The sequence below is a fragment of the Toxorhynchites rutilus genome, chromosome 1 (assembly GCF_029784135.1).
Source record: "Toxorhynchites rutilus septentrionalis strain SRP chromosome 1, ASM2978413v1, whole genome shotgun sequence".
Classification (NCBI taxonomy): Eukaryota; Metazoa; Arthropoda; class Insecta; order Diptera; family Culicidae; genus Toxorhynchites; species Toxorhynchites rutilus.
The window spans coordinates 38885328-38910886 of NC_073744.1; the positions used below are offsets into that span (position 1 = coordinate 38885328).

General features: G+C 38.4%; 1 protein-coding gene across 9 annotated transcripts in view; it reads left to right on the forward strand.

Annotated features, from left to right (window-relative positions):
- The window catches only part of LOC129761894 (cytoplasmic polyadenylation element-binding protein 2), a 693641-nt gene that overhangs the window by 656923 nt on the left and 11159 nt on the right, over positions 1 to 25559 (forward strand). For all 9 annotated transcript variants that reach the window (XM_055759726.1, XM_055759730.1, XM_055759724.1 and 6 more), the window contains one exon: positions 13333 to 13445. In XM_055759726.1, coding sequence (XP_055615701.1) covers positions 13333 to 13445 — 113 coding nt within the window. The remainder of the gene's footprint in view (positions 1 to 13332; positions 13446 to 25559) is intronic.

Consider the following 25559-nt stretch of genomic DNA (forward strand, 5'->3'; position numbering starts at 1 on the left):
AGGGGCATTTACCATTCGGCGTGTGACAGCATAACATCCCTCAGGACTTGGGCGTAGAGGTACTGATTCATTATCTTATCCACCCAGTACAGGGGGCCAACGCCGTGCCAGGAGAAGCACCCCCACACCATAACCAGCTGACCGGCAAACAAATACTAGCACTTCTCCGTACTTCATATATGCTAACGAAATGGACTATGAAACATGTGCGAATGAACGAGATGGTACTATTCCCTAAACGTGATCCACAACGTGGAGGTTCTGTTGTTTTGATATTACTTAGTTCTCGCTCAAACAGAGTGTATTAAACACGAAGGTTTTGGATAGTCCCTAGTACACTGCGATTTCACGTTTGCTACTGGCTACCTTGGACATTTTGCGGATGACCATCCACTGTGTTTCCGTGTAATTGTGCGCTCGACCCGTTTTTCGTTGACTGCAACTAGAATTCGAGAATTCAAGCCTTACATACTCCTTTTAACATGATATACCAGGATCCGAAAAACACAAAATACCACCGATAAACAATCAATTTTCTTCAAAAATCGGTCGAAACAACACTCGAAACAGCTGAAACGAGTAACCGGTCCTAAATTTTGTCGCGTCATTTCAGTTGTTAAGTGTGCTATTATGAATGAATAGCTATTATTATGAATGAATAGCCATAATTGGAGGCAATATACATACATTCAAGACACATTTGGATGATCTATGATGCATATAACTGGCATATACACGCAAAAGTGGAGGCGATATACGTATATGCCATTTGCAATATGCACATAGAGCCGTATATGACGATATACGATGCTATTTACACTGATATACGGTTTGATCCGACAATGTTCTTAATCCTTCTTAATTAAATTAAACAGGTTTAGATAGATATGGTCCATTTTTTAATTGATATTTTATGCGATAGTGATTCGATACTAATTTATATGTGATTCATCAATTGTAAAGTTGTACAATTTGATGTTTGTTGGGCCGTTCTTTAAGAAAAAAACGAACGACCGTTCGTTCACTCTTTTTGGCGAACTTCATATTTTCGTCCAGTTCGCGAACGGTTTGCCCATCTCTAAACAAAACACAAAACGGCTTGTGCAGGGTTTGTGAACTACAGTCAACTCTCCCGAACTCGATGTTCTGTATCTCGATATGTTCCCTAACTCGATGGGTTTCATGGCACCTTCGATTGATTTTACAAGCATTCTTCTCACCATAACTCGACACCTCCCTAACTCGATGGTCCCTTGGATATCGAGTTAAGGATAGTTGACTGTATATCAAACACAACATTTTACGTTGTGAAAGTTTCATCTTGTCTGTACGCAAATTGTTTATCTTCGAATATAGTACTAGTATCTTCTGAATACCACTGAAATTATTGCGATAATGCAGAAATTCAGACGCTTGTTATGAGGTTCTCTTTTTCACACTTCAGGTAAACAATCCCCCTTTTGCTTTCTTCCGTACTGTTTTCGTATACCGCCCAACCGCCTAGCTCCTAACCATCTTAGTGACCAGACGGGCTCACCTAGTACCACAGACTTGATCTATACTTGGTTGAGACGACTTGATTGAATTCTGAGTGGCAAGTTCGAAAGTTTTTCTTTTACAATTCATGCACTGATGATATGTTCAAAACACTGTAACTTTTGAAATATTGCAGCCATGAGTGGAATGTTTTTCGCATAAACAGAGGAAGGCCTGAAAAAAAATCGAGATAACTGTAAATCTCGACGAGTAATGCAATTTTAAGACATTTGGCATCAAAATTTTTTTTTGAAAACCTCTATTTTCGGTAATTTTTCGTCTTTTAAAAAAAACTCTGTACAGCTCAATGGTTCGAAGTGTCCTTGAATACGCAGCATGCGTGTGGGGGTCCTTACCATACAACGCACATCATCAGGATCGAAAAAGTGCAACGCTGTTTTATTCGCTACGCCTTAAGACAACTGCCATGGAATGATCCCGCTCATCTTCCTGATTACGAAAGTCGCTGCATGCTTATTGACACAGAAACGCTTTCGGCGAGGCGGAAGAAAATTCAACGTCTGTTCGTCTTCGATTTACTGTCCGGAAACATCGACTGTGCGGAGTTAATCAGCGAGATACGGTTTTACGCTCCCACCAGACAGCTCCGCGAAAGACAGCTATTGGCGATACGGCCGCATACAACGTCGTACGGGCAAAACTGTCCTTTGTCCAGCTGCTTCCGTGCGTTTAATGAAGTTCAATGTCACTTCGATTTTAATGTATCTAAATGTGTTTTTAAACGTAGAATTAGGAATATTAGGTAGTATTTAAGATTTGTCAGTCTGTGAGATGTTTTTTTTAAATCTAAGACGAAGTGAAATAAATAAATAAATATAACGTTTGTGACACTAATATTTGGATAGGGTATATTATCGTACAAATCAACATTTCGTAGCAAGTTCCGAATGAAAAATCGAGATAACTATTTTTTTGGCACCCAAAAGCATTGTTTCGTATTCCGAAAAAAAACTAGGTCCCAGAGTGCCAATTTTCGAGATAACACTAGATCTCGACGTTTGATGTAATTTTAAGACATCAACAATTTTTTTTACGAAAACCCCTTTGCGTCACTCTCCGTTAAGTCCGATTGAGCTGGTATTTTGCATAGGGTGTTTTTTCGAGGTGGTGAACATTTTTTATGGGATAACGTTTTGAAATTCGAGATGACCATGTTCATTGGCACTCCAATATACACCCATTCCATGCCGAACCGATATAATGGTTAATGTCATAACTCAAAAACGAAAAAAAACCCTCTCTGATTTTTGGATGTGTCAAGAATTACGAAACAATATACAATGGTTTTTCAAGTGTGTTTTTACTCAAACTCAAAAAATACTTGCTAATTGACTTCGATTTGATATGCCGTTCATCTGAATCGAATTAAATTTTTGGAAAAAATGGGGAAAAAAATGATTTTTTCGACTACCCTAAAACGGAAACGCATCCTAATGAAAAAAATACGTGTTTAATATTTTTTCATAAGGAACAAAACTTTCTCTTTTCACGGAATGGCATGGAATGGCTGTATAAAAGGATTGAGCAAGAGTCAGGACTAGTTATTTTGAGTAGTCGAATAAGATTCAAATTTAAATTTAATTATCTGATGAAGAATAATTTGCTAAACGGAGATCGCCACCAGACGTCAGTCAGACCGTACAGTTGTCTCCGCGGATACTAAACGATTTTGTGTTTGATTTTGACATTCCATGGGTCGCTTTAAATATGGTGACAAATGAAGAAATAGTGCGCATGCGGATCTTGTACAGCCAAAAAAAATCATCATATTTGACTATCAAAAAGAAGGCAAGAATTGACCACTCTGCAACCATCTATGGACAGAGAGGTGAATAAAATAAAAATGTCGCCAGATATTGTCAAAGACGCGTTCGGGATTGGAGTCACAGATTGGGACTCAAAGCGGTTGAGGGCTTTTGTTTTTGACATCGTCAACAAATTTCGATGGTAAAATCACGTGCTCGAAATCTGTATTGCGATTGTTTAACGAAGCTTCCATATTTTGTTGTCGACGATGAAACTTACATTCTGAATGATTTCAATCAAATTTCTATACTGACTTACTATATTGCAATGGAAATAAATAAAACACATTCAGGTGTTCTTTCAGGCGGAAAAGTTTACGAAATTATCAGGACGAATGCCTGCGATAACGGTTGCTGCCTTGTTGATTTTCATATTCTGTTGGAAAAAAATTTTGAGCATACTAACCGAACCGTCATATGTCAGCTAAATACACTCAGGGTTGCCATCACTCAAAGTATAAATTATATAAATAGTATCTAGTACTAATAAGATACATGAAACAATTCGATGAGGAGTAAAATTCCTCTCGGAACGCTGGAGCCATCTATGACGACGATGCTTGTGTCCAAGCAATCGAAACACTTCATCGGTTGCAATACGTGATTCAATTAGCACCAACAGAACTTTTTAAAAGTCACACCTCGTGATAAAATGCTCATAAGACCATCGGTCACCGGCTCTAGTCTGTTCCCGTTATGGTCACACTCAGTGCAATCGTTGTCATTCGTAGCCACAACAACTGTACGGCGGAAACGGAAGCAAATCAGCCATTACCGTCACTATGCACGGCCGAATATCCTTTGATCATTTGCCTCGGCTCTGGCAAATAATATGCGGCAATCCGAGAATCACGAATGTTCCTATCATCCGGAAATGAAACGTAACGCAAACGGTCATGAGGAGTTGGGTTGGGTGTTGTCTTCTGTCATTAGCAGTGCACTCGTTCCACTTGTTGACTTTTTTGATCCGAATTCGTTATAAATAGAACCAACAGAGTTCTGCTTTGCGTTGCCGTGGTATCTTAGTCAATACTTAATTCAAACATTGTTCACAGTTTTCACTCCGTGATGTGATGAAAAAAATACATAGCTAATGTTTAAAATCAATATTCGTTTTCATGAAAATTCAATTTGCAGCAGCAAAACACTTGTTTCGGGATAACATTCATCATTTATTAATTATTTGCTCGACATAACAGATATATCTCCGATCACATTTTCTGGATGTATCGATTGACACGTACAAATCATTTCTTTATGTATTGGCTGCAGAAGCTTTATTGTGAACGCAAAGCGATTCTTCCATTAGCGACAAAGTAAGGACTCAATAAACTGCTGAGTTGTATGTACAGGAAATGAGAGCTCATACGTCTCCATATACAGATATGGGAGCCTACGAGGAACTTCATACCGACCGCAATTAAAACATATTGGGAAAAGTGTTTTCCTCTTCCTATTTTCTACCCCACTTCCGGCGGGAGGCACTGTTCTCAAAGGTTGTCTCACATCGATTGTCGGCTCAATTTTTTCCAAGTTAGTCCCATCCCTTTTTCTATCACTATACGTTCAATCTCTCAGGATATCATTATTGAATGATGCTCACATGTGCCTATTAGTGTGGGGCTGCTATTCCCATCGGCACAAGCAAGCTACCATTGTGGGCAACCAAATGCCAACCGCTGGGGTTTTCTAAGGCGTCGGTTGACTAGAGATGACGTGACTTCGTTTTTATGCTAATCTTTTTTCCTTCAAGCTTTCCGATCGTGATGACGATAATGATGTTGAATGAGGTGTTTTTTCGCTTCCCAAGTGCGGTTTAACGATGGAAATAAGCTTTGTGCAAACGCTTTTCTCAATCTGAATGATACTGTTCTCACACTTGGTTCTACCTTTTCTTCTGCTGTGCCTCAACCACGCATAATGGAATCCCTGTGAAATGTATGTCTGGAAGCCAAGGGTGGGACTGTGCCTTCATGCCTCAGTTGGGATTAATGGATAAAATTGCGTTTCTCGTGCTGGTGGAGCTTTCAATCGGTTTTATTTGCATTAAGCGCATATGAGTCGCACATGATCATTCCATCTTTCATGTTAGTACTATCCAACCTAGATTAAACCAAATTGGTTGTACGAGGTGTTTCAACAAGAGGTGTAGTATTCAGTAGGTCTTCTATTCGCGATGACAAATGTACAGTATTGACGTCTGGGGGCGACATTCGAGTTGGGGAGTCAAATCATTTTTTATCATATAAGAAGACTCGAAGGCAATTTTTAAATGTTAAAACTTGAATGTAAACCCAGCAAACATTAAGTCGCACAATTTGGCATATTCTAAGTCGCATATAAAGTGAGATCGAATCAAAATCATATACAATGTGGATCAAAGGATACATTGTGTACATCTGAAATTGTACAAAACGTGAAAACCTCGAATTAATTTATCACTGCAGATTAAATCTCAATTTGGTGTAACGAGCATCTCCCAGTAAACACTAAATCGTATGAATAGCCATAATTAGAGGCGAAATACATACATCCACGTCACATTTGATATCATGCAAATAACAAGTAACTGGCATATACAAGCAAGAGTAGAGGCGATATACGTATATGCCATATTTTATACGCATATAAAGCCATATATAATGATCTACGATGCTTTTTACGCTTATATGCGATTTGTTCCGACAATGTAAAATGAATAGAATGTGCGTATATAATACTGCATATCGCGATACTAGGATGATCGCTATACCGATATACGACTTAATCCATCAATGATATAGAAAGTCGTGTTTTGGTATTTTATACGATTTCGGATACACATCTATTGGTAAATCGAACTATACGAAATCATTAATGCATATCAGGAGGATGCAGTTTGTGAATCACATGAACATATAAATTGAATCAATGTAGCACTGCGAAAAATGCAGCAAATCATTTTGGGTCATTGAGGCCATATTACATCATATTAGGAATTAGACGAATCAAGATCTGCGATGTCATATGTACCGTGTCGACATCTGATGGTGATATGGTGATTTAGGGAGGCAAATTTGTCTCTACCAGACCATCAGGCCAGCAGCTTTAAATTGGTAAAATTTGAATGAAGTTTTTACTTCATGTTATTTGATTTCCTAATACACGTAGCGCTGAACCTTTACTTGATCATTTCTATATGAATTTAAAGACATTTTCACTAAAATACAATAAACGACCAGGAATGTACCCAGCAAAAATGAGATCGTATGAATAGTCATAGTTGGAGGCGATATACATACATCCAAGACACATTTGGATGATATATGATGCATATAACTGGCATATACAAGCAAAAGTGGAGGCGATATACGTATATGCCATATTTTATGCACACGTAAAGCCGTATATGACGATATACGATACTTTTCAAACTGATATGCGATTTTACCCTACAATGCTTTACAAAATGAATAGAATGTGCTAATATAGTACTATATATCGCAGTACTAAGATGATTATTATACCGATATACGTGATGATTGGACATGAGCCAAGATATCACGTGAGTGAAATCACGACCTACATTCAATCCCTTGAACCATGCACTCGTCAACACCTTTGGGATAATTGTGTGTAACCAACGACCGAACTCATCTTCACTCCACATGCGCTGCCAACTTACGAGTGTGTGCTGACGAGGAATGTGGAAAATTCATTATAAGCAATTTGCCTTTCAAAAAGTGTACCTTCTGATACGCCCACCTTAGCTAGCGAGTCCGCTTTCTCATTTCCCGGAATAGAGCAATGAGAGGGAACCCATGTTGAGGCAATCTTGAATAATTTTTCGACCAAAACACTCAATAGATGTCTTATTCTTGTTAGCGAATAAGATGAGCGTTTATCAACTTTCATTGAGCGGATTGCCTCTATTGAGCTGAGACTGTCTGAAAAAATAAAATAATGGTCGATGGGCAATGTTTCAATGAACCCTAGAGCACCCTAGAACATCGCACCCAGATCAGCAACATACACGGAACAAGGATCTCTGAGTTTGAAAGAGGCACTGGAATTTTCATTGAAGATGCCGAAGCCAGTTGATCCGTTTATGAATGAACCGTCAGTGAAGAACATTTTATCAGATCTTTTTTTTTATCCCATTTATTTATTTAAGGCTCATTAGCATTTTAGCTGTAACAGAGCCGAATTTTAATCGTGTACATGTCACATGGTTATCATATCTATAATTAGCACATTACACAGTTGCCATTCGCCAGTATTCCTTCTATACCATTACATATGGTACATTCACACAGTAGCCATTTAGGCGTAAAAGTTATTCTTTCTGTTCTTCCATTATCCAGTTGGACCACCGGACAGCGGAGACAGTTGATTGATCATTGTTGAGTTATTTATAGAACAGTAGCCCGATGTGTCTGCAGGGCAGAGCAGTTGTATGGATGAATCGATCTTATTTCGACCGTGGATCGATCTCCATCGCTGATGATTGTTGCATGGACGTAGCTATTCTGTAACAACACAAAGATGGTCAATGAGGGCCCTGAGTTTTGAACTCACGATCGATCGCTTACTAAGCGAACGCGTAACCAATGTGGCTACGGAGACCCCCCTTTATCAGATCTAACTTTCCCATATTTTTCCGAAAATATCGACGAAATAATATTGGATCGTAGATGATCTGGGACATTTTCGCCTATATTTGTTTTTTTTTGTAGGCCTCGAATGGTAATTCTGATAATCAAATGCAAAAGCGAAAAATTTGAACTTTTTTGAATAAGTTCTATTATAACTTTACCACTTTACCATGATAATGGGAAAAGATCCAGAAAAGAAATGTTAATCTGTTTTACTTGTACGTTTTCAATCCACATCGTTTTTTGACCCTCTGGACAAAACTTCGTGGAACATCAAGTTTTTTTGGACAAGTCCCGTGTCGAAATATTCGGATTCCGCTTGAAATGAGTAATCGCCGCTCATCCAAGTGTTTTTGTGCGTTATTTCCTGCTGGTACTGCTGGTATTACCAAAGTTCAAGTTTTATCGCACTCTTTTTGACTTCACGCGAAACAAATCAAGACCTTTGACTATCGTAGTGAGTAAATTAGTTTAACTACTGATTATCATACAGTAAATTACATCCAATTCGACATATCGAGGAACCACTCAGCGTCGCATTAGAGGCGATTGTGACCATAATTGGACATTCGCGTTGACAGTGGTACAGTGTCGACGCCTGGTGGCGACCAATCTGGGGCTATAATTTGGGTTCGAATTATTCGTGTCACATTACAGTCACATTATGTCCAATTAGCAAGATGTCGAATGAGGAGTAACTTACTGTACAAAGTGTATTATTTAAATACACCTGCCTCATGTGTTCCGCATGGATTGTGGTCACATTTTTTTGTTGCAAGTTACAGATTACGCACTGTTTGCTAATCAAACGTTAATTGTTACGGTTTGTAAAAGTGTATATAATCGTAATGATAATATTACCACACGACAATCAAAGCAGAACATTGAGAACGATATCAGTTTGCGCGAGATCATGAAGCATTCTTGTTATACTGACCGATTTTAGTAATGGTAATGGAAACCATTCGTACGATATATGCTTTCTCACAACTACATACTTTTCAGCAAATTTCAGCAAGTAGGTACATACTGATTCCGCGTGACTGCTAGTTTCCCTTTTTCCATCGCGTCGACTACGTATGCTCGAGAGAAGCATCCGGTTCTCCTCGATATCCGATTACCCTGTTCTTAGCGAAGTACTGTCCGCACGGCTACAACTACAACTCCCCATTTGCATAACGACGAGCAAGACAAGTAGATAGAGTTTCAGTTTATGAACAGTAGAAGAGGAACCCCGAGGTAATGTATTACAAACGTTATTATTCGAGCTCTACTTCCTACTTTTGTCGTCTGGCCGCAATCCATGGCAGACCCACGTCCCTATGACCCGGCGGTTGGGGAAGAAAAACGAACCAAACCAACAGGACCAGCGATGGCTTGGATTTTTCTCGCAATTATTAATGAATAGTGTGTTGCATTCACTAGCAGTAGCAAATCTAATGCTAGAGTTCCGGGGGTTTTCCAGTCCATTTTACGACTCACCGACACTTACTTTATGGTAGTGGTGGTAATATTTGGGGCTGGTTGTTTGAGAGGAGACAAAAATGGTCATACGCCGCCGTGTTGGCGCTCGTACATATTTCAGCCTCAAACGAGCAATCGGAGTGAGGCTGTTAGGAATTCCCGGCAGTTTGCACGAAATGCATAATCACCGGAGCAATGATTGTACAATTTGCTCTAGTGTGTTAGCTGTTAGTTATCTGGCGGACTCAGTTGCAGCTCACTATTCCGTCCAGGTGCAGGTTATGCAAAAATAATGAAGCTATTCATTTTCATTATTAAGAAGTGAAACAACGTGCCATCGAGTCCGCGAGGGGCACGATGGGGCAGGAATACAAACATTGTTCGCTGCTTTATGCATAAACTGAACCGTTCTGCAACGTGATGCATTGTTAGGAACAAGTACTAGCATATTATGGGGTGCTCGATGAAGTTCGTATCCGTTTTCCATCCGCCTGAGAGAAATATGTTTGACGACATGATTGGTCATTGACAGGACAGGACGGATTGTTTATAGTGGTAAAAGTTTGACTATCAAGCAGAATAAGGCAATCATTTACGGACACATAAAAACAATTGAAAAGATCACACACCACTACATGAAAAAAGCCAAACCAATTATTTCTGTGATACATGTGAAAATCAGAACTGGATTTTGGGGACTATTTCGAAAGATATTACACGAAGAAGACTTATAGCAAATATTTTTAAACATAAACATAAAAACATTGTTTAGTAAATGCTTATCAGAAGTTTACAAAAAATAAAGGAACCTTGTTCATCATTCATAATCTCACAAGTTATACATCACTGCTTTTTCAAGTAAAAAAAGACGGGTGGGTAATGTCGGGGACATAACCGGAGTGACGTAGGACTATACAAAGGGGACAGCTTTTGTTAAATATATATTTTAAATATATTGTTTTATTTTCTTCACCTACGTGAATACCTACCTATCTACCTGAAAAATGGATTAGTTCACTGTTTACTCTTTATGAATATGTTGATGGTTCTGAAAAGAACCTTTGGTGTTGTGTTTTTGTTATCACTCGATATTCCCATCTTGTTCGGCTAAACCTTCCTGTTTAGCGATTTGTTGTCACTCGCCACAGCTTTCACAGTTGGAAAATTTCTTCGCATCCAGCTTGTGACATATTTTACAGTAAATTACATTCAATGGCACGTCGCATTACCACCACTCAGTGCCGGATTGGAGGTAATTTTAACCTGTAATTGAACATTTGCGATGACAGTGGTACAGTGTCGACTTTCAATGTGGGGTCATAATTTGGATCTCTATGTTTACAAAAATGTCCAACTAAATAAGTCACATTACATGTCCGTCCAATTAGCTAAATGTTGAACTAATTGTAGATTACTGTACTTTAAATCTGGAAACAATTTAAGAATTGGTGAAAATTGAATAATCAGGAAAGTCCCCAACTATCAATAAGCTCAGAACAACTGCCAAATTCACATACTCATCAGATCCTGGCAAACAAATTATGAAAACATCAATTTGTGTTTTATTATTATTTTGGATAATGTTTTAGAAAGCATTGAACTTTATTTCCTAAACTCTTTTTTGGAAGGTTTAATGGCCCTGAAAAGCGCCTTGTTTTATGGAATGGTTCCAATTTAGAAAACTTAGTACTCGTGGTTTTGAAAAAAACCATTTCGAACGCCCTCGAAGCCGCCTTGTTCTGGATTTGCCACCAAAGCAGTTTGTATAAAGAACAAACTTTTTTCTTCTGCTACCTGATGCCGTTTTGCGATTGCGTTTGCCACTCGCCACTCGCTGCAACTGCCTGTTGTCTTGATGTCCACAGAACCGCATGTGTTCTGTTCCGAATGCGGGTTTTCTTATCGTCGCGAGCAGCTTTACCAGCTAACTCGATCACTTCGGCGGCCGAAACTATATAACGCCGGCTAGGTGGACTGGTACACTGGTACTAACGCGCTGGGCCTAGCTACCCTTGCGGGGAACTCCAGATCAACACGAGCGGGAACTCCAGATCAAGGTTCGAGCGGGATTTTGCCTTTCCCTTCACTTTTCCTCCTTTGCCATATCCAACCATGGCTGCTTGTGTTGGTTTGTTGATGTGAGGTGATGCGAAACGATGTGGTGTACGGTTTGAATGAGAATGATCGTTACGGCAGCGGAGCGGGGATTTTTAAGCTGACTGGCTGGCTCGAGAATTACGCATGTGTGAGACTGCGACCGATGTTTCGTTAATTTTTTTCTTTTTCCTTTAGAATCGTGCTTCATTCTATTTCGCTGCTGCTCTGGTTGCCCGTTTTGGTCGGTACGATTTGAGGAGCACAAAATGGACCAATCAAAAATGGGCACATAGTGCATTTTGACAATGCTTGATATTTCACAATTATTCAATTATTTATCTTAAGTAAAATGAAATGTTATTCGTTATGATAGATGCGTAGATATATTTCCTATCAATTGATGTAAAAACCTTTGCGATCTATTGAGAAATGCTCGAGTTATAAGCGTTCCAAATCTTGCATTTTTTCCTACTTGTTCAGTGCCTAGATTTCCATTTCACCCCCTATATCTTCCGGTTAGACGTAGTCCTACGTCAATATTTTCGACCAGCACGACACACATATCGAAATTTAATACAACCGCAAAGGGTTAAATTTATAAGTTAATTTTTTTGGTAAGTAAAGGTAAAAGTATCTGTATAAATACAGATTATTCTGTAGATATGGTAACCCTGGGGAACAGAACTGTTCTAAAGTTGGTATAAGACAAACATAATTCAAAAAATGAACATTTTCTCCAATTCTATCGTAGTTCCTATTCGATCATATGCGTCATTTTTTTCCATCAAGAATTATCCTCTTTCACTTCCTGAAAAATTTCGAGTCAGCTACCTAACATCCTAAACAGACAAATGATACTTGACATCAGAATGCAGTACACTGTTTGGTGGAAAACTTTATGTTTTGGGTAGCCATCGCAGATGTATGAAAAACAAAACTTCGACACTACTAATGAAAGATGATAAATTTCAAACGATATCAAAAACTCGTTCCGGCTATTATTCAATGAAGGTAAATCTCAACGGAAGGATTAAATCTGCCGAAAATTTTCCTACTCCCCCAATAAGATGCTGCTGGCAAATATTTCAACCCAGAAACGGAACGGCTCACGCTTGCTGTCGGAATAAAGCTCGAGCTCTCACATTATGATTCCTATATAAACAGATTTATTGCCTTCAACCGGCTGTACTCAGGGTAGTCATAACACTCGCATATTGTTTCACCTGTTCACCTGAAAGTGCGCTGCTCTGATGCAAATCCCGCTAGAGAAGCAGATAGAATCATCAGCTTTCGCCATGTCCCTCTTCCGTCTGCATTTCCGCTAATTTCTCGCTCCCGACGCGCCCGATGTTGTCTGTCGATGTTCTCGTTAGCTTTTTATCTCCACTCGGGAGAAAAACACGCTTTGCTGAAATCACGAAACAAATCTAGTTAAATTGGAGTAAATTTTTTATCATCATCTTCCACCACCCAGCAATACACTCGACCCTTCCGGTTCAGCGGAGTTTGCTATGCTTCCGAAACGAGATGGATGTTACCGGAGAGCCGGCGGAACGATACCGGTGTCGGTGTCTGTGTTTGACCGGGATCCTCCCGGTTGGGTGTCTACATTATTTATAACGAAAGCTGCCACACTTCGTGCATGAGCGCGATCCGGAATAGGAGCAAATGATATTCTCCTGTGCCCATGTATCCTCGTTCCTCGGAACACGTTCAGTATGCTTGTGTGTGAATGGCTACTAACGTGCATATTTTCTTGTTCTTTATATTTGCAGAGGAAATCACCACGTCATTCAACCAGTATGGAGCACTCGTTGTCGATTGGCCGCACAAGGCTGAATCGAAGTCCTACTTTCCACCGAAAGGCTATGCATTCTTGCTGTTCCAGGTAAGCCGACCCAGTCTCATCTCGACACGACGTTCAGTGCGGGAAGGATTCATCAGCTCCGATGGTGGATTTATATGAAACAGAAATTAAAGCGCGCAATATCAACCCCTTAACGGATCACAATATCCAGTCTGATGCTGAAGCATCACAACGCATTCACAATTGTTTGAACTCGGTTATCATTCGACCAGTTCATTTTCGATTCCTTTGGTTCTTTCTGTGTTATAAAACACCAGTGACCAGTGAAGTGCTCTTCTTGCTGCAACCTTCCTGGGAGCTATTATACTAGCGATGCTCTTTTTGCACAGATGTTTGTGTGTGGGTGTGTGAAAAGTGCTCAATGATACTTTACACAGCCCCAAATACTACCGCTCCCGGGTTGAAACAATGAGACTAGTCATTCATTTCTACCGTTGCGGCTGCCGGCAGCCAGACAACCAACCCCGTAGGATGAACAATGAAACAAAGAAAGGGAAGCTTCTCTCTACAGTCTAGTTTCGCCTGTGTGTGTGCTCACCATAAAAGCAGCTGAACACCTTGAATTGATTCGGCATCAGTTTTATTGTTTCCCCCGCTTTCATAGGGGGATACACACTAACGTTGTACCCTTGCTCGTACACCGTTTCAACTATTTTGGGCGCAGATGTAATAAAGTAGAATGTTCGTTTCCTGGCGGTTGTTTCTACCCTTACTTTGCAAGAGATGTGACCGAAGCGATCAATGGCGTTTTGTGACACCGCACAATAGAATCAATTGAGAGGAAAATTATCGCTTTTCTTTTCTTTTCTTTGAAGGAATTAACAGATTCATTGTTGTTCAATTATTCGATATAATTAGATCAGTGTTACAATTATTAGTTCCGCGGATGAAATATCCTAGGTCAGGTTGGCTACGAGCACAACCTAGTATGTTCTGCAAATTCACCCTCAGCGGTAACCCAATAGTTGATATAAATCCTTGTAAGGCGTCGTGGATTCCATACAAATGGAACACAAGTTTCTGCATTACTCGAGAATTAATCAAGCAAATGAAACCAAATTTGGCATGTGGAGGTTTTAGGGTGCAATAAATGTTTTAACGGTGGTAAGACACTCCACCCCCCTCTCTGAGGGGGAACTGCCATACAAATGAAAGACAAATTTCTGCATAGTTCGAAAACTAATCAAGCAAATGGAGTCAAATTTGTCATGCGAATGTTTTAAGGGACACAAAACGTTTCCTTGGTGAATAGATACTCCTCCCTTCTCTCTGAGAGGGGGGGCACTGCCATACAAATTTCTGCATAATTCAAGAACTAATACAGCAAACTGAACCAAATTTGGCATTTAAAGGTTTTAGGGGGCAAGAATTTCTAAGGTGGTTCAACACTCCTCCTATCTTTCTGAAGGGAGGGGGGGGGGAACTGCTGCCATAGAAATGAAACCCAAATTGGTAGAAGTGGTAGAAGTACTAGGAATAGTAAAAGGTAAATTCAACGAGGTCGATTAGAAAATCAATCAATGAACAGTTCTGCGATTGGACCCATGATTTTGCGCTTAGTAAGAAAACGTGAATGTTTGAAGGTATTAATAACAAAAAAAAATGGGCGGGACGAAGTCTGCCGGGTCAGATAGTAGTATAATATAATAATTCAGACACCATTTTCGCTCAAGATTCTTGATTCATTTGCGAAAAACATGTATCTTCGATACATGGAATACATGTTTGATACAGAAAAGTAAATTTTCATTCATAATTTTTCATTTGCCTCCTGAGAACCATTTTCGCTTCAAACTAACGGAACACGAAGCCTAATTCCGCAAACGCGAAATCTCATTGGACTAACAACAATGCACAATGGTCCAGAAGATGCATTTAAATGGAAATTTGCATTTAGAGCTCGATTAGAGGCGAATGAACTGAAAAGATTTAAACCTCTATAATTCATCACGTTCGTTCGTTTAGAGCTCGATAGTTATTCTCTAGACAAAAGTTGGTTTTTGCTTTATATTTTGTATTTCAAATTCTACATACAAACTGTCTTCGACTTTTAGAATATACTAATACAAACATTCTTCGGTGCAGAACTTGTCAATATTTCAACTTCACTATATAAAAGTTCGAGCAAAAAAACAGTTTTTTCATGGTGACCCTAGCGCAATTTAGAAAAATGGCGCTATATCTGTTAGATATAGTTCTGTTAGATATTAATCTACAAAGATGTCTCAAATAACTGGAACTACAACATTGTCGAACTATGTTTGCCTATATCTATAAAGATAAGAAAGTTAGATTTTTTTATTTTATCGACAATTTTGGTCACCCTATTTTTGATAACATAAAAATGAACGCTCTATTATATGTAACAACTTTGTCTAAGACAGTTTTTGTCTAGAGAATAACTGTCGAGCTCTAATTGCAAATTTCCACTCAAATGCATCTCCTGGACCATTGTGCAATGTCATTATGGAACACATGAGATTTTTTTTTTCGAACTTTCTCTCGAAGCTTCAAAACTTTTTTTTCACCATAACATTGATCTATGGACCATTTCCACCTTCGAACGAAGATCCATCAATGCTTATCATGATGAAATTTTCGAATATATTTCCGACCTTCCTTCAGCGTTTTCCAAAATTTTTCCGATTTTTCTCTACGCTATATTGATCTATGGACCGAGACAAATATAACACAATAAAGGCGGCTCCGATCGGACCATTCCTTCTTCGGGTTTTCCGCTTAGCAACACATATAGCCTTCCGTTTTTATTTATATAGAAGACAAAAGACACAGGAGTGTGTCATTTCGTCTGAAAATCGATTTCCACGTAATCTGCTGGTTGCTCATTTTTTATTAATGCATCTCGAGTATCGCGTTCATCGGATAATGATTTTGTCATGGCTGCAAAACATCAGCAAAATAAAGCTAGGGCACATTGGTCATGCTGAAGTAGTTCAATACAGAGGTCCAATTTACGTTGCAGTTCGTTCAGGAAGGCACTGTTTTTCGAACGCATTTTATCATGGGCTCGCTTTTAAAAGGGTATGCGAGCTGCCTAAATTCGAGATAATTCGGTATCAAGGAATAATCAAGTCAGTAATCATTATGAATGCAGATGAAGGACCAGACGAGAACCCGCGTTTTAATAAGCTAATAGATATTTTCGATTTATCATTTGAATTAATTAAATCTTAATGCAATATTCGTTGCTACAAATGTTCCAGGACGCAGTGCTTTCAACCGAATTGAACGTTGGATGGCGCCTCTTTCCCGGGAGTTGGCAGGTTCAGTACTTCCTCATGATCATGAGGGATCTCACTTAGATAAAAAACTAAAACAAGGGACTCAGGTGATGCCGATACTGTAATAACCTATTACGTACAGTTCCGGTTTCGTCGATTAAATTCAGGCATTTTTGATAACAAAGATGCACCTTGCACAGGTTGACCCTTCGTCGAAAAGATTGATTTTGAAGTCCGTGTTAGGGAAACAGGGAAACACTTGCATGTTTTTGCAAAGCATATTTCCCCAGGTACATTGATTTTGATGTCCGTGTTAGGGAAACACAGCTCGATTGGAACAAAAATACCCCCAACTCGAATGTATTTGCAAAGCGGATTCCCACAGGTACATTGACTTTGAAGTCTGTGTTGGGGAAACTGTAAATCGGGCCAATCAAAACATGACAGTTAGGACTTTCAGGTAACGCTTGACATTTTACAGTTATTCAATTGTTTGTCTCATGATAAACAACATTTTATTAATTGTGATAGACGCGTAGAAATATTTCCTATCAATTGATGCAAACATCTATCCGATCTATTAAGAAATGTTCGAGTAATAAGCATTTGGAATCTTCCATTTTTCCCTTCATGTTCTGTGTTTGGGTTTTCATTTCACCCCCATATACTCAGGTTAGACGTAGTTCCACGTCAAAAACTTTTGTAGTGCTCTTATTGAAAAGCCCGATACAAACGATAACGTCGTTAGTGGTGTTCATAGTTGGTTATAAATACACCCACACCTTGTTATACGGCCGCTCTTTATACGGTATTTTGTTATAACGGCCCTCTTCGATGAAGGCAGGTTTTCGATTTACGGCCTACAAAGATTCGCTATAACGGCAAAACAAATCCTTTTCCCGATGTCGATATATAGTCATGCCAAATCGATACAGTGGTCTCAGATTTTCGTGAAAAGTGATAGTTTTGTGTTTTGTCGCAAAATATTAGATTCGTATTTTTTATTTTTTTATTAGGATGCCCATTTTCATTTTAGGTGATCCAAAAAATCAACGTTTTCCCCTTTTTCAAAAATGACTTTTCCTGAAATTCATCACTTTTGTACTACTGAACCGATTGAGATGATCGATATATAAAATTAAAGCCAATGAGCTCAGTCAGTTTTGAAAAAAAGGGGAAAAATTATTTTGGACCACCCTAAAATGGAAATATGCACCCTTATGAAAACAATAGAATAAATTGAGTATAATATTTTACGATAGGGAACAGAACTATCAATTTAATTTTAGGTACAAATGTATGTACTTGTTATTCATTAATTTTGATTTATTTGAAATAAATAGATAAAATACATTCTGAATGATAAACCGTGTTACATATTTGATAAATTTGGAACCGATCAGATTGAATTTGCATGAATTTGTATTAGAATAGTTGATTCCTTATACGGCTTTTCACTTTGCGGCTAAGTTTTGTGGAACGGATCTAGGCCGTAAAGCGAGGTATGGGTGTACGATAAATCAGAAATCGTGTTACCAGTTTGAAAAACTTCTTCACTGCGTACTACAGAGGAATATTTTCCGTTTAAAGTGTATTTTTATATTACAAACCTGCAAAACATGTTCTAACACAATCGACTCACACTCGAATGCTTGCGCCTGAAATTTTATGAAATTCGAAACAAGAGTTTCTAAAGTATATACGAGAAACTTGAAGAACCACCAATGGTGCGCGGAATTGTGCCATATATACTTGGGTTGGGTATGGTTTGGGTTTTGCTCGGTTGTTTTGTTTTATTTTCATGCAACAATCTACAGCGGAAATCTCAGACGCGTTGTTGCATTGCTCGAACACAAAAGTTTTACTTTTACGCTCAACCATTGTTTGCTACCCAGAAGAAATATGCGAAAGGTTCCTACGCGGAACACACGAAAAACAATCGAGTCGTGTGGAAGCGGGGGAGTAAACAATTATTAAGTTTTCAGCACCAGTCTGTGTGTGCCAAGGTATGTGCATCTTTCACATTTCACATGGCCCATAAACGCATTCTATTGGGGCTTCGTTTTGAAAAAAAAAATATGGTTGAACCCATACCACCCACCCGATGGGTTGAGAATCGAAAACGACAGAAGTTTGGTGAATATTGGTTGGGTAAAGTTTGGTTACATTGCTCTGATGCACTCCATCACTGCAACAATGCTAAGTGTAGCGCACATTTTTGCAGGTGCAGCTTGTTTATCGAAGAGCATTCTCTGTAGGGAAAGAATTGTGGTGAGTGTGATACAAAAAGGATGTTTGAAGTACTCTCCCTCTTCTTTGCATCTTTGAAACAGGACAGAAGTTTCGATACGAAGTGTTGGAATCGACGAAAGAGACAAATTGATTTACGCGAATAAAAGATCGTATGTTACGGATTTATTTGTATTTTATTATGTTCTTTTCGCACAGTAACATTCTTCCTCTCCCCCTGGTGACTGTAAGGACGTGGCCGACGTCGTTTTTGACTATTTGAGATTCTAATCACAGGAGCATGCACAATGGAACGGTTTACTACTCTGAAGTGTCATTCAGTGTGTTCCTTGTGCAATTTCGCTGGTTCAGGTCAATCACGGAGAGCAACTACGAAGTGTACAGTCTACCCAGTTTCTTATTTCTTTTTTCGTATTTCGTATCGATATCGGTGCTAATAAAAACGATTCCTATAATCAATCAATTGGAGCACAAACTCCTGATCCTGCTCAGGGAGGATACAGGAATCCTCCTTTCTTGTTTTCATGTCCTACGCAGCGTTGGCTTTGATGGTTTTCATTTAAATATCAGTTCGGCTCTGCGGTTTTGTCGTTAAAGCATAAACATGAGACATCTACAAAAAATAAGGACGTATGTTTCCTGTCTGTGAGACACAAACTGGGTGTCGGTTTTACCCTGACTTAAAGTGTCGGTTTCACCCCGAATAGACTTGAAATTTCAAAACAAAACTTTTGAGCATCTATAAGCAAAAAAATCACCTGCTGTATCAATGTGGTAATTGAAAATAATCGGGTCCGAAGAACGACGGAAGGTCATAACATGACATTTCGCGATTTTGATGAAAAGTTTATTCTTGAGATCAGTGTTGAAAAAAATCATCTTCGTTTAGCTCAAAAGCTTATATTTTCGGGCTAGGTTGCATCGAAAACCTATATACTCCAAACGAAAATCAAAATTACAGATCCAAGCAACCAGTGAATATGAGCAAATGAACTTTTGTTCATCAATATGTTTTGATGTTTATTTTTCCACCCAATGTCATTTTCATCTTGATTATTCAGAATGTCAGAACAGAATTTCATTTTAGCCAAATGAATATCAGCTGTTGTTTACTTTTAACTAGAAGTAGCTGTGTGCGGCTGGATTTTATGTAGGTCGGATTGTACTGATGCTTAAGTCCTTCCAAATCAACGCAGGCAACAAGAAGATTATGATATGTTGTAATCCATTTTTTTTTTTATTAATTCGTTTATTTTTGCAGGCTCAGTAACTTAAGTTTAAAGGAGCCGAATTCTTAAATATAATTTTAAAACTATATATATAAACAATTTTCTTACATCTATGGTTAGTAAGGTGGAAAACCGATTACTCGCGGTGTACTCGAGTTTAGAAGGGTGACATATTTTTAGGAGAAGGATGGGGTATAAGAAAACTGTAACAATGTTGATGAACACTCAATTCTTAAATCTGTTTGTATATCTATAGTGTTTTTACATTTCAACTTATTCTACTATTTATAGCAAGGGGACGAATTACCCGCAAAGGAAGGAAAGGAGGGTATAAGGACATAGGGACAATCACACACGAAGATCGATAGCTTTAAGGAAAACATATATATGGGACATGTAATCAAGGTCTAACCGAGCCAACACATCTCTCACCGGCACATTGGGCTGTCTTCCTCGGGCCCGAAGGGAGTTTTCTAAATTATAATCCATTTGACCATCGAGTCTAGGAGCAATTGTTATTCAATTGCAATACGGTGTTTAGGGATCGTTCGCGATGCCGTTGTTACCGTCTCGCCAAACAAAATCCTGCGCGATTTCTTGCAAAGATCGTTTCATCGAGCTCTGGCGTTTTTGTTCTCTAAATGATCCAGCCTGACTAATTTCATTTTATTTTTGAATTTTGGCTCAAAATCAATACCAGAACGAATATCGTTTCGAATGTGACAAATATCAATTTGTTGCTTTTGATATTCAAAGTATAAATAACAGCGAGGTTATAAACCCCACTCAATGCCGCATTCATTCATTATAGCAAATTTGTTCATGCATCAGCGATATGAACAAAATGAACCCGTTTGTTATTGTCATCAATATAATGAGGGCAGCGTGTTTCGAGCTGAAAAATTACTTTACTTACTTTTCTCGAAAAGTTACAATTTTTTAAGTATTAGAATTTAATCAATTCGTAGGATTTAATATTTACATCTGCGTAAGATAATCCATGCACCCACTAGTCATCATAATTTCCTATGATCCTCTTATCTATCCACGCTAATAACCTTTTGTTTACATCGAGTACCGTTATCTATTATCCATAGAAACTGCGTATTAATTCGTGATCAAATTCACTAGACATTAAAATTCGTACAAAAGAAGTGTAAATTATTGCTTGTGGTTGGATCAAGTATTCAGTATGATTCCCTGCTGTGGTGGCTGAGAGCAGACATATGACCGCAAAGGGTTAATGAATTGCAGAATGATGGATGAGGATTTTAAAAATAATAAAATATTTTAATACGCTTTCAATACCCTTTGAAAATTCTCCGAACTATGGCGGAAAAGGTTTCGTATTGCGCTACCGACTAAAGCTGAATCAGAGATCCAGAGTGAAGATGAATCAGCATTTGCTCTGATCAATCGTACTCCGGAGTGGTAAAGATATACACTCAACAAAAAAAAAAATCAAGTACCAGAATGCGGCATCGAAAATTTGGAGTGGATTTTGGAACGCTGTAATTCTGTCATAAAACGATGCATTTGTCAAAGCAATAACTGGGTCTTGTATAGAACATTTCAAAACTGCCCGTCGATTTGCTATGCGATCGTTATGTCATGAAATATGCATAATCCAAAAGGAAGGATAATTTTTCATTCGATTTCCAGATGGAATAAGTACACATCTGAAATGAAGCTGAGAACTCAAATTAACATTGTTGTATACATGTATTATATGTTATATCAACACATTTCATTGCAAGTGTTGAAAAAATCCTGAACTAAAATTGTATTTGAGAATAATTTTAAACCCACTTATTTTTATTCGATTGGCGTTTGCAATCACAATTAGTAAAGCTCAAGATCAATCTTTGAAGCTGTGTAGTTTATATTCAGATGCGGATTGTTCCTGGTCAATTTTACCTTACGAGTTTCCGTATTGGCAAATTAGATAGCCTGCATATCTTAGCTGATAATGGAAAAACAAAAAAATCTTATTTACTCACAAGTAGTTCAAAATTAAATGAAGCATGTGCTTTGTCATGCTTTTCTCTACCGTACAACAACAATGAGCCACAGCAAAGCTGGTACAGCAGGGTACAGTTATTAAAATTTCAAATAAAATAAACTTAAATGGAATTCAGGCGCAATTCAGTTATTACCTTAATTATTAAAAAAGAAAAAATGTCTACGCTTGTCCACAGAGGGGGAGGGGGGAGTCTAAAATCGTGATTTTTCTGTCCACGTGGTATGTGGACAGCCCCTAAGACAGATTGGACCGATTCAGATAATCGACATATCAAGTTGAAGCCAATGTCTGTGAAAAAATATTATATTATATCACTGACAATTAAATTGGATTTTGTTTTCGTAATTGTTGTTTGTATTTGTTTCTCATGATTTACAAGGTCTCGGGACCAAGTAAAATTAAACAAAAAAAAATTTGAAAGCTGGGGTTTTTAACAGTTTTATTTAGCTTTACCTGTTGTACCTTTACCTGTGTATGTTTGTAACATGTTTGTTTTTTGGTAACGCTGTCCCACATTAATAGAAATTTAACACCCCTCCTGTTGACCAAATGATCTGGAATTTGGAACAAACTTTAATCTCTACTGTCGTTATGAAACCACCTATTCTATTATCTTGAAAATGCAAAATGGTGGCCGCTACAAAATATCGGACTCACAGTTCGGCTGAAAAGTTTACGAGGTATGGCTATTAAATAACGAAACTGCGCGCCTCGTGGGCACCCTAGAGAGGTGGGGGAAAGACGAATAGTGCGTTCGGTAGCTTGATGTGTTTGCTATAAACGTACGAAAACATGTTTTTGTCACTGTAGTAGTTTGCGAGCAGCAGTGGTTTGAATGGAACGTGGTTTGTAGTGTGCATCGGATATCATGTGTGACGAAAAACACGAACAACAATGCACCTGCCCATAACGCGCAGTCGGTGAAGCATTTTTTAGCCGATTAGGGCATTCCAGTGCTCGAACATGCCCCGTACTCGCCAGATTTAGCCCCATGCGACTTTTTTCTATTCCCTTAAGATCAAATCCGGGTTGAAAGATACCCGATTTCAGTCCGTAGAAAAAGCGAAGGAAAAAGCGACGCGGCTTTTGAACGCCATCACAAAAGAAGAGTTTCGGCATTGCTTCGAACAATGGAAAAAACGTATGGAAAGGTGTGTGAGGAGCTAAATGAAATATATTGAAGGGGAGCATATCGTTGTACCGTAATTTTTAAAATATAACCCTTTTTCGTAACCAGTCTCGTTATTTAATAGCCATACCTCGTATAAGGTAACACAGTAAAACCATTTTTTTTTTGGCAAAATTCAATTTTATTATTCAACATAATTGCCTACGAGGGCGATACAGTGATTATAGCGATCTTGCAACTTTTCGATACCATTTTTATAGTACTCTTTCGGTTTTTCCAAAATACGCCTCAATTTCGATAATCATCGATAATCATCATCGGTCTTAAATTTCGTGCCAGCGAGCATTCTCTTCAGGTCTGCGAACAGAAAATAGTCGCTTGGGGCCAGATCTGTAGAAAACGGTGAATGCGGAAGCAATTCGAAGCCCAATTCATGCAATTTTGCCATCGTTTTGATTGATTTGTAATTTTTCGGTTTTTTTCACAATAACAAAAGTTGCTTCACTCTCAATGCTGTAACTAACGAACCAATCGACCGATTGCTGTCAAATTTTGACCCGTATCCATTGAAAAATGGTGCTTTGTGATAGTCAAGTAGATTGTTGCAAGAGGCGCCATCTAGACGTCAACTCTATGAACTGTTCAGCCGAACTGTTACATATTTTCTCGAAACGCTTTCAATGTGGGTGTCAAATGAGAGAGCTCGACTAGCAGATTGCAGTTATTTGTGAAAAATGCAAATTTAAAATGGCCACCACCATAAAATGGCGATATGCATTTTTTCAGAACCCTCTCAATATGGGTATCGGTAGTCATCACAGCCTTTCTTCATTAATATAGGGCTATAATATTAGTTTTTGGTGACATAGCATATCCAAAAATCAGAGGGGTTTTTATTCGTTTTCGAGTTATTGAGTAGAGTGGCTAAAGACATGCATGAACGATCAAACTCTGATCCCTCCATTCACCCAACGCATAATTCCCCGTGTTTTCGAAACTCAAATTACAGCTTCATGACACCCGTTTTGACAGCATTGAAGACATAAACCCGAGTTCGCTACGTGAAGATAATTCCTATGAAAGGTGTTTCGATGACTGGGTTGTTCGTTGGAAAAAGTGTATTGCTCCAGAATGGGCCTAACTTGAAGGCGATAATTTAAATTTAGAAGACAAATTTTGTTTGAAGCTGTTACTTACAATTTGCGTTTTTGGGCACCTAGTGAAAAAATTGTAATTAATTGAGGGGCTCAGAATGAAAGGGGTGTAAGTGATTTGATCGTTTTCTTTCCATCAACTTTCTCTTTAGTTAATAACTCAACTGCAAAAACGTTCCAATTTGAGTGTGCTATAGAATCCGATAGATGAGGTTTTTACCTAATTTCCATATAGTCAAATACAACTGGGTATGAGTTTGCAGCTAAGCTATGACCGGAAGAGAGAATCGATGTAGAGAAATCGATGATGTCACTTACACCCCTTTTATTTTGAGTTTCTCAATTGAAAATTATTTGCGGTCAACGATGGGACCGGCCTTCTTGAATGACTGATTTTTTTTCTATTGACTTTGACGATGTGTTCGGACAATTTTCTGCTGTTAAGGGGATATTCTAGCGTAGAGACATGCATTTCGAACGTTTTTTCGTGTTCCGTAAAAATAAAACAAAGAATATTTTCAGTATCCATTATATCATTATTTGTTCATCTATCTTTTAACAATAGAACAAAAATTGAACGGAGAAAAACATTCATAACTAGGATAGTTAAGAGCTGATGAAGTGAGAGGGTTAAAAAAAATGGTGCCATGGCGTACACAATTCCAACCCTTCTGGTTACCTGAAACAAAAAAATCGAACAGATTCTGAATCAGTAAAGATGCCGCTATCGCATGAACCTCGGACAAGTCAAAACATATTTTTTGACAAAATTGCGGCCGTTTAAAAAACAAAATGCGTTTAAAACGTTTTTTCTTACGTTTCCCGATTTTTTTTTAATATAGTAAAACCATATTTCAGATGCGATATGCGAGATGCCTGCGGATTGTATCCATATAAACTCGACATGAATCCGATCAGTAGAACTGTACGCCGTTTTAAAAAAAACTAGTTTCGAGAAACGCGTTTGAAGTTCATTGTACAGGCCGTACCAGGTTAGATACCGCATCACTAAAATGGCTCTAACTCGATAAATAAGAGGATTCGATAAGCCCTTTCTAGGGTGTATTCCTGAATGCCTAAACTACAGAAATATGAAGGAAAAAATTGA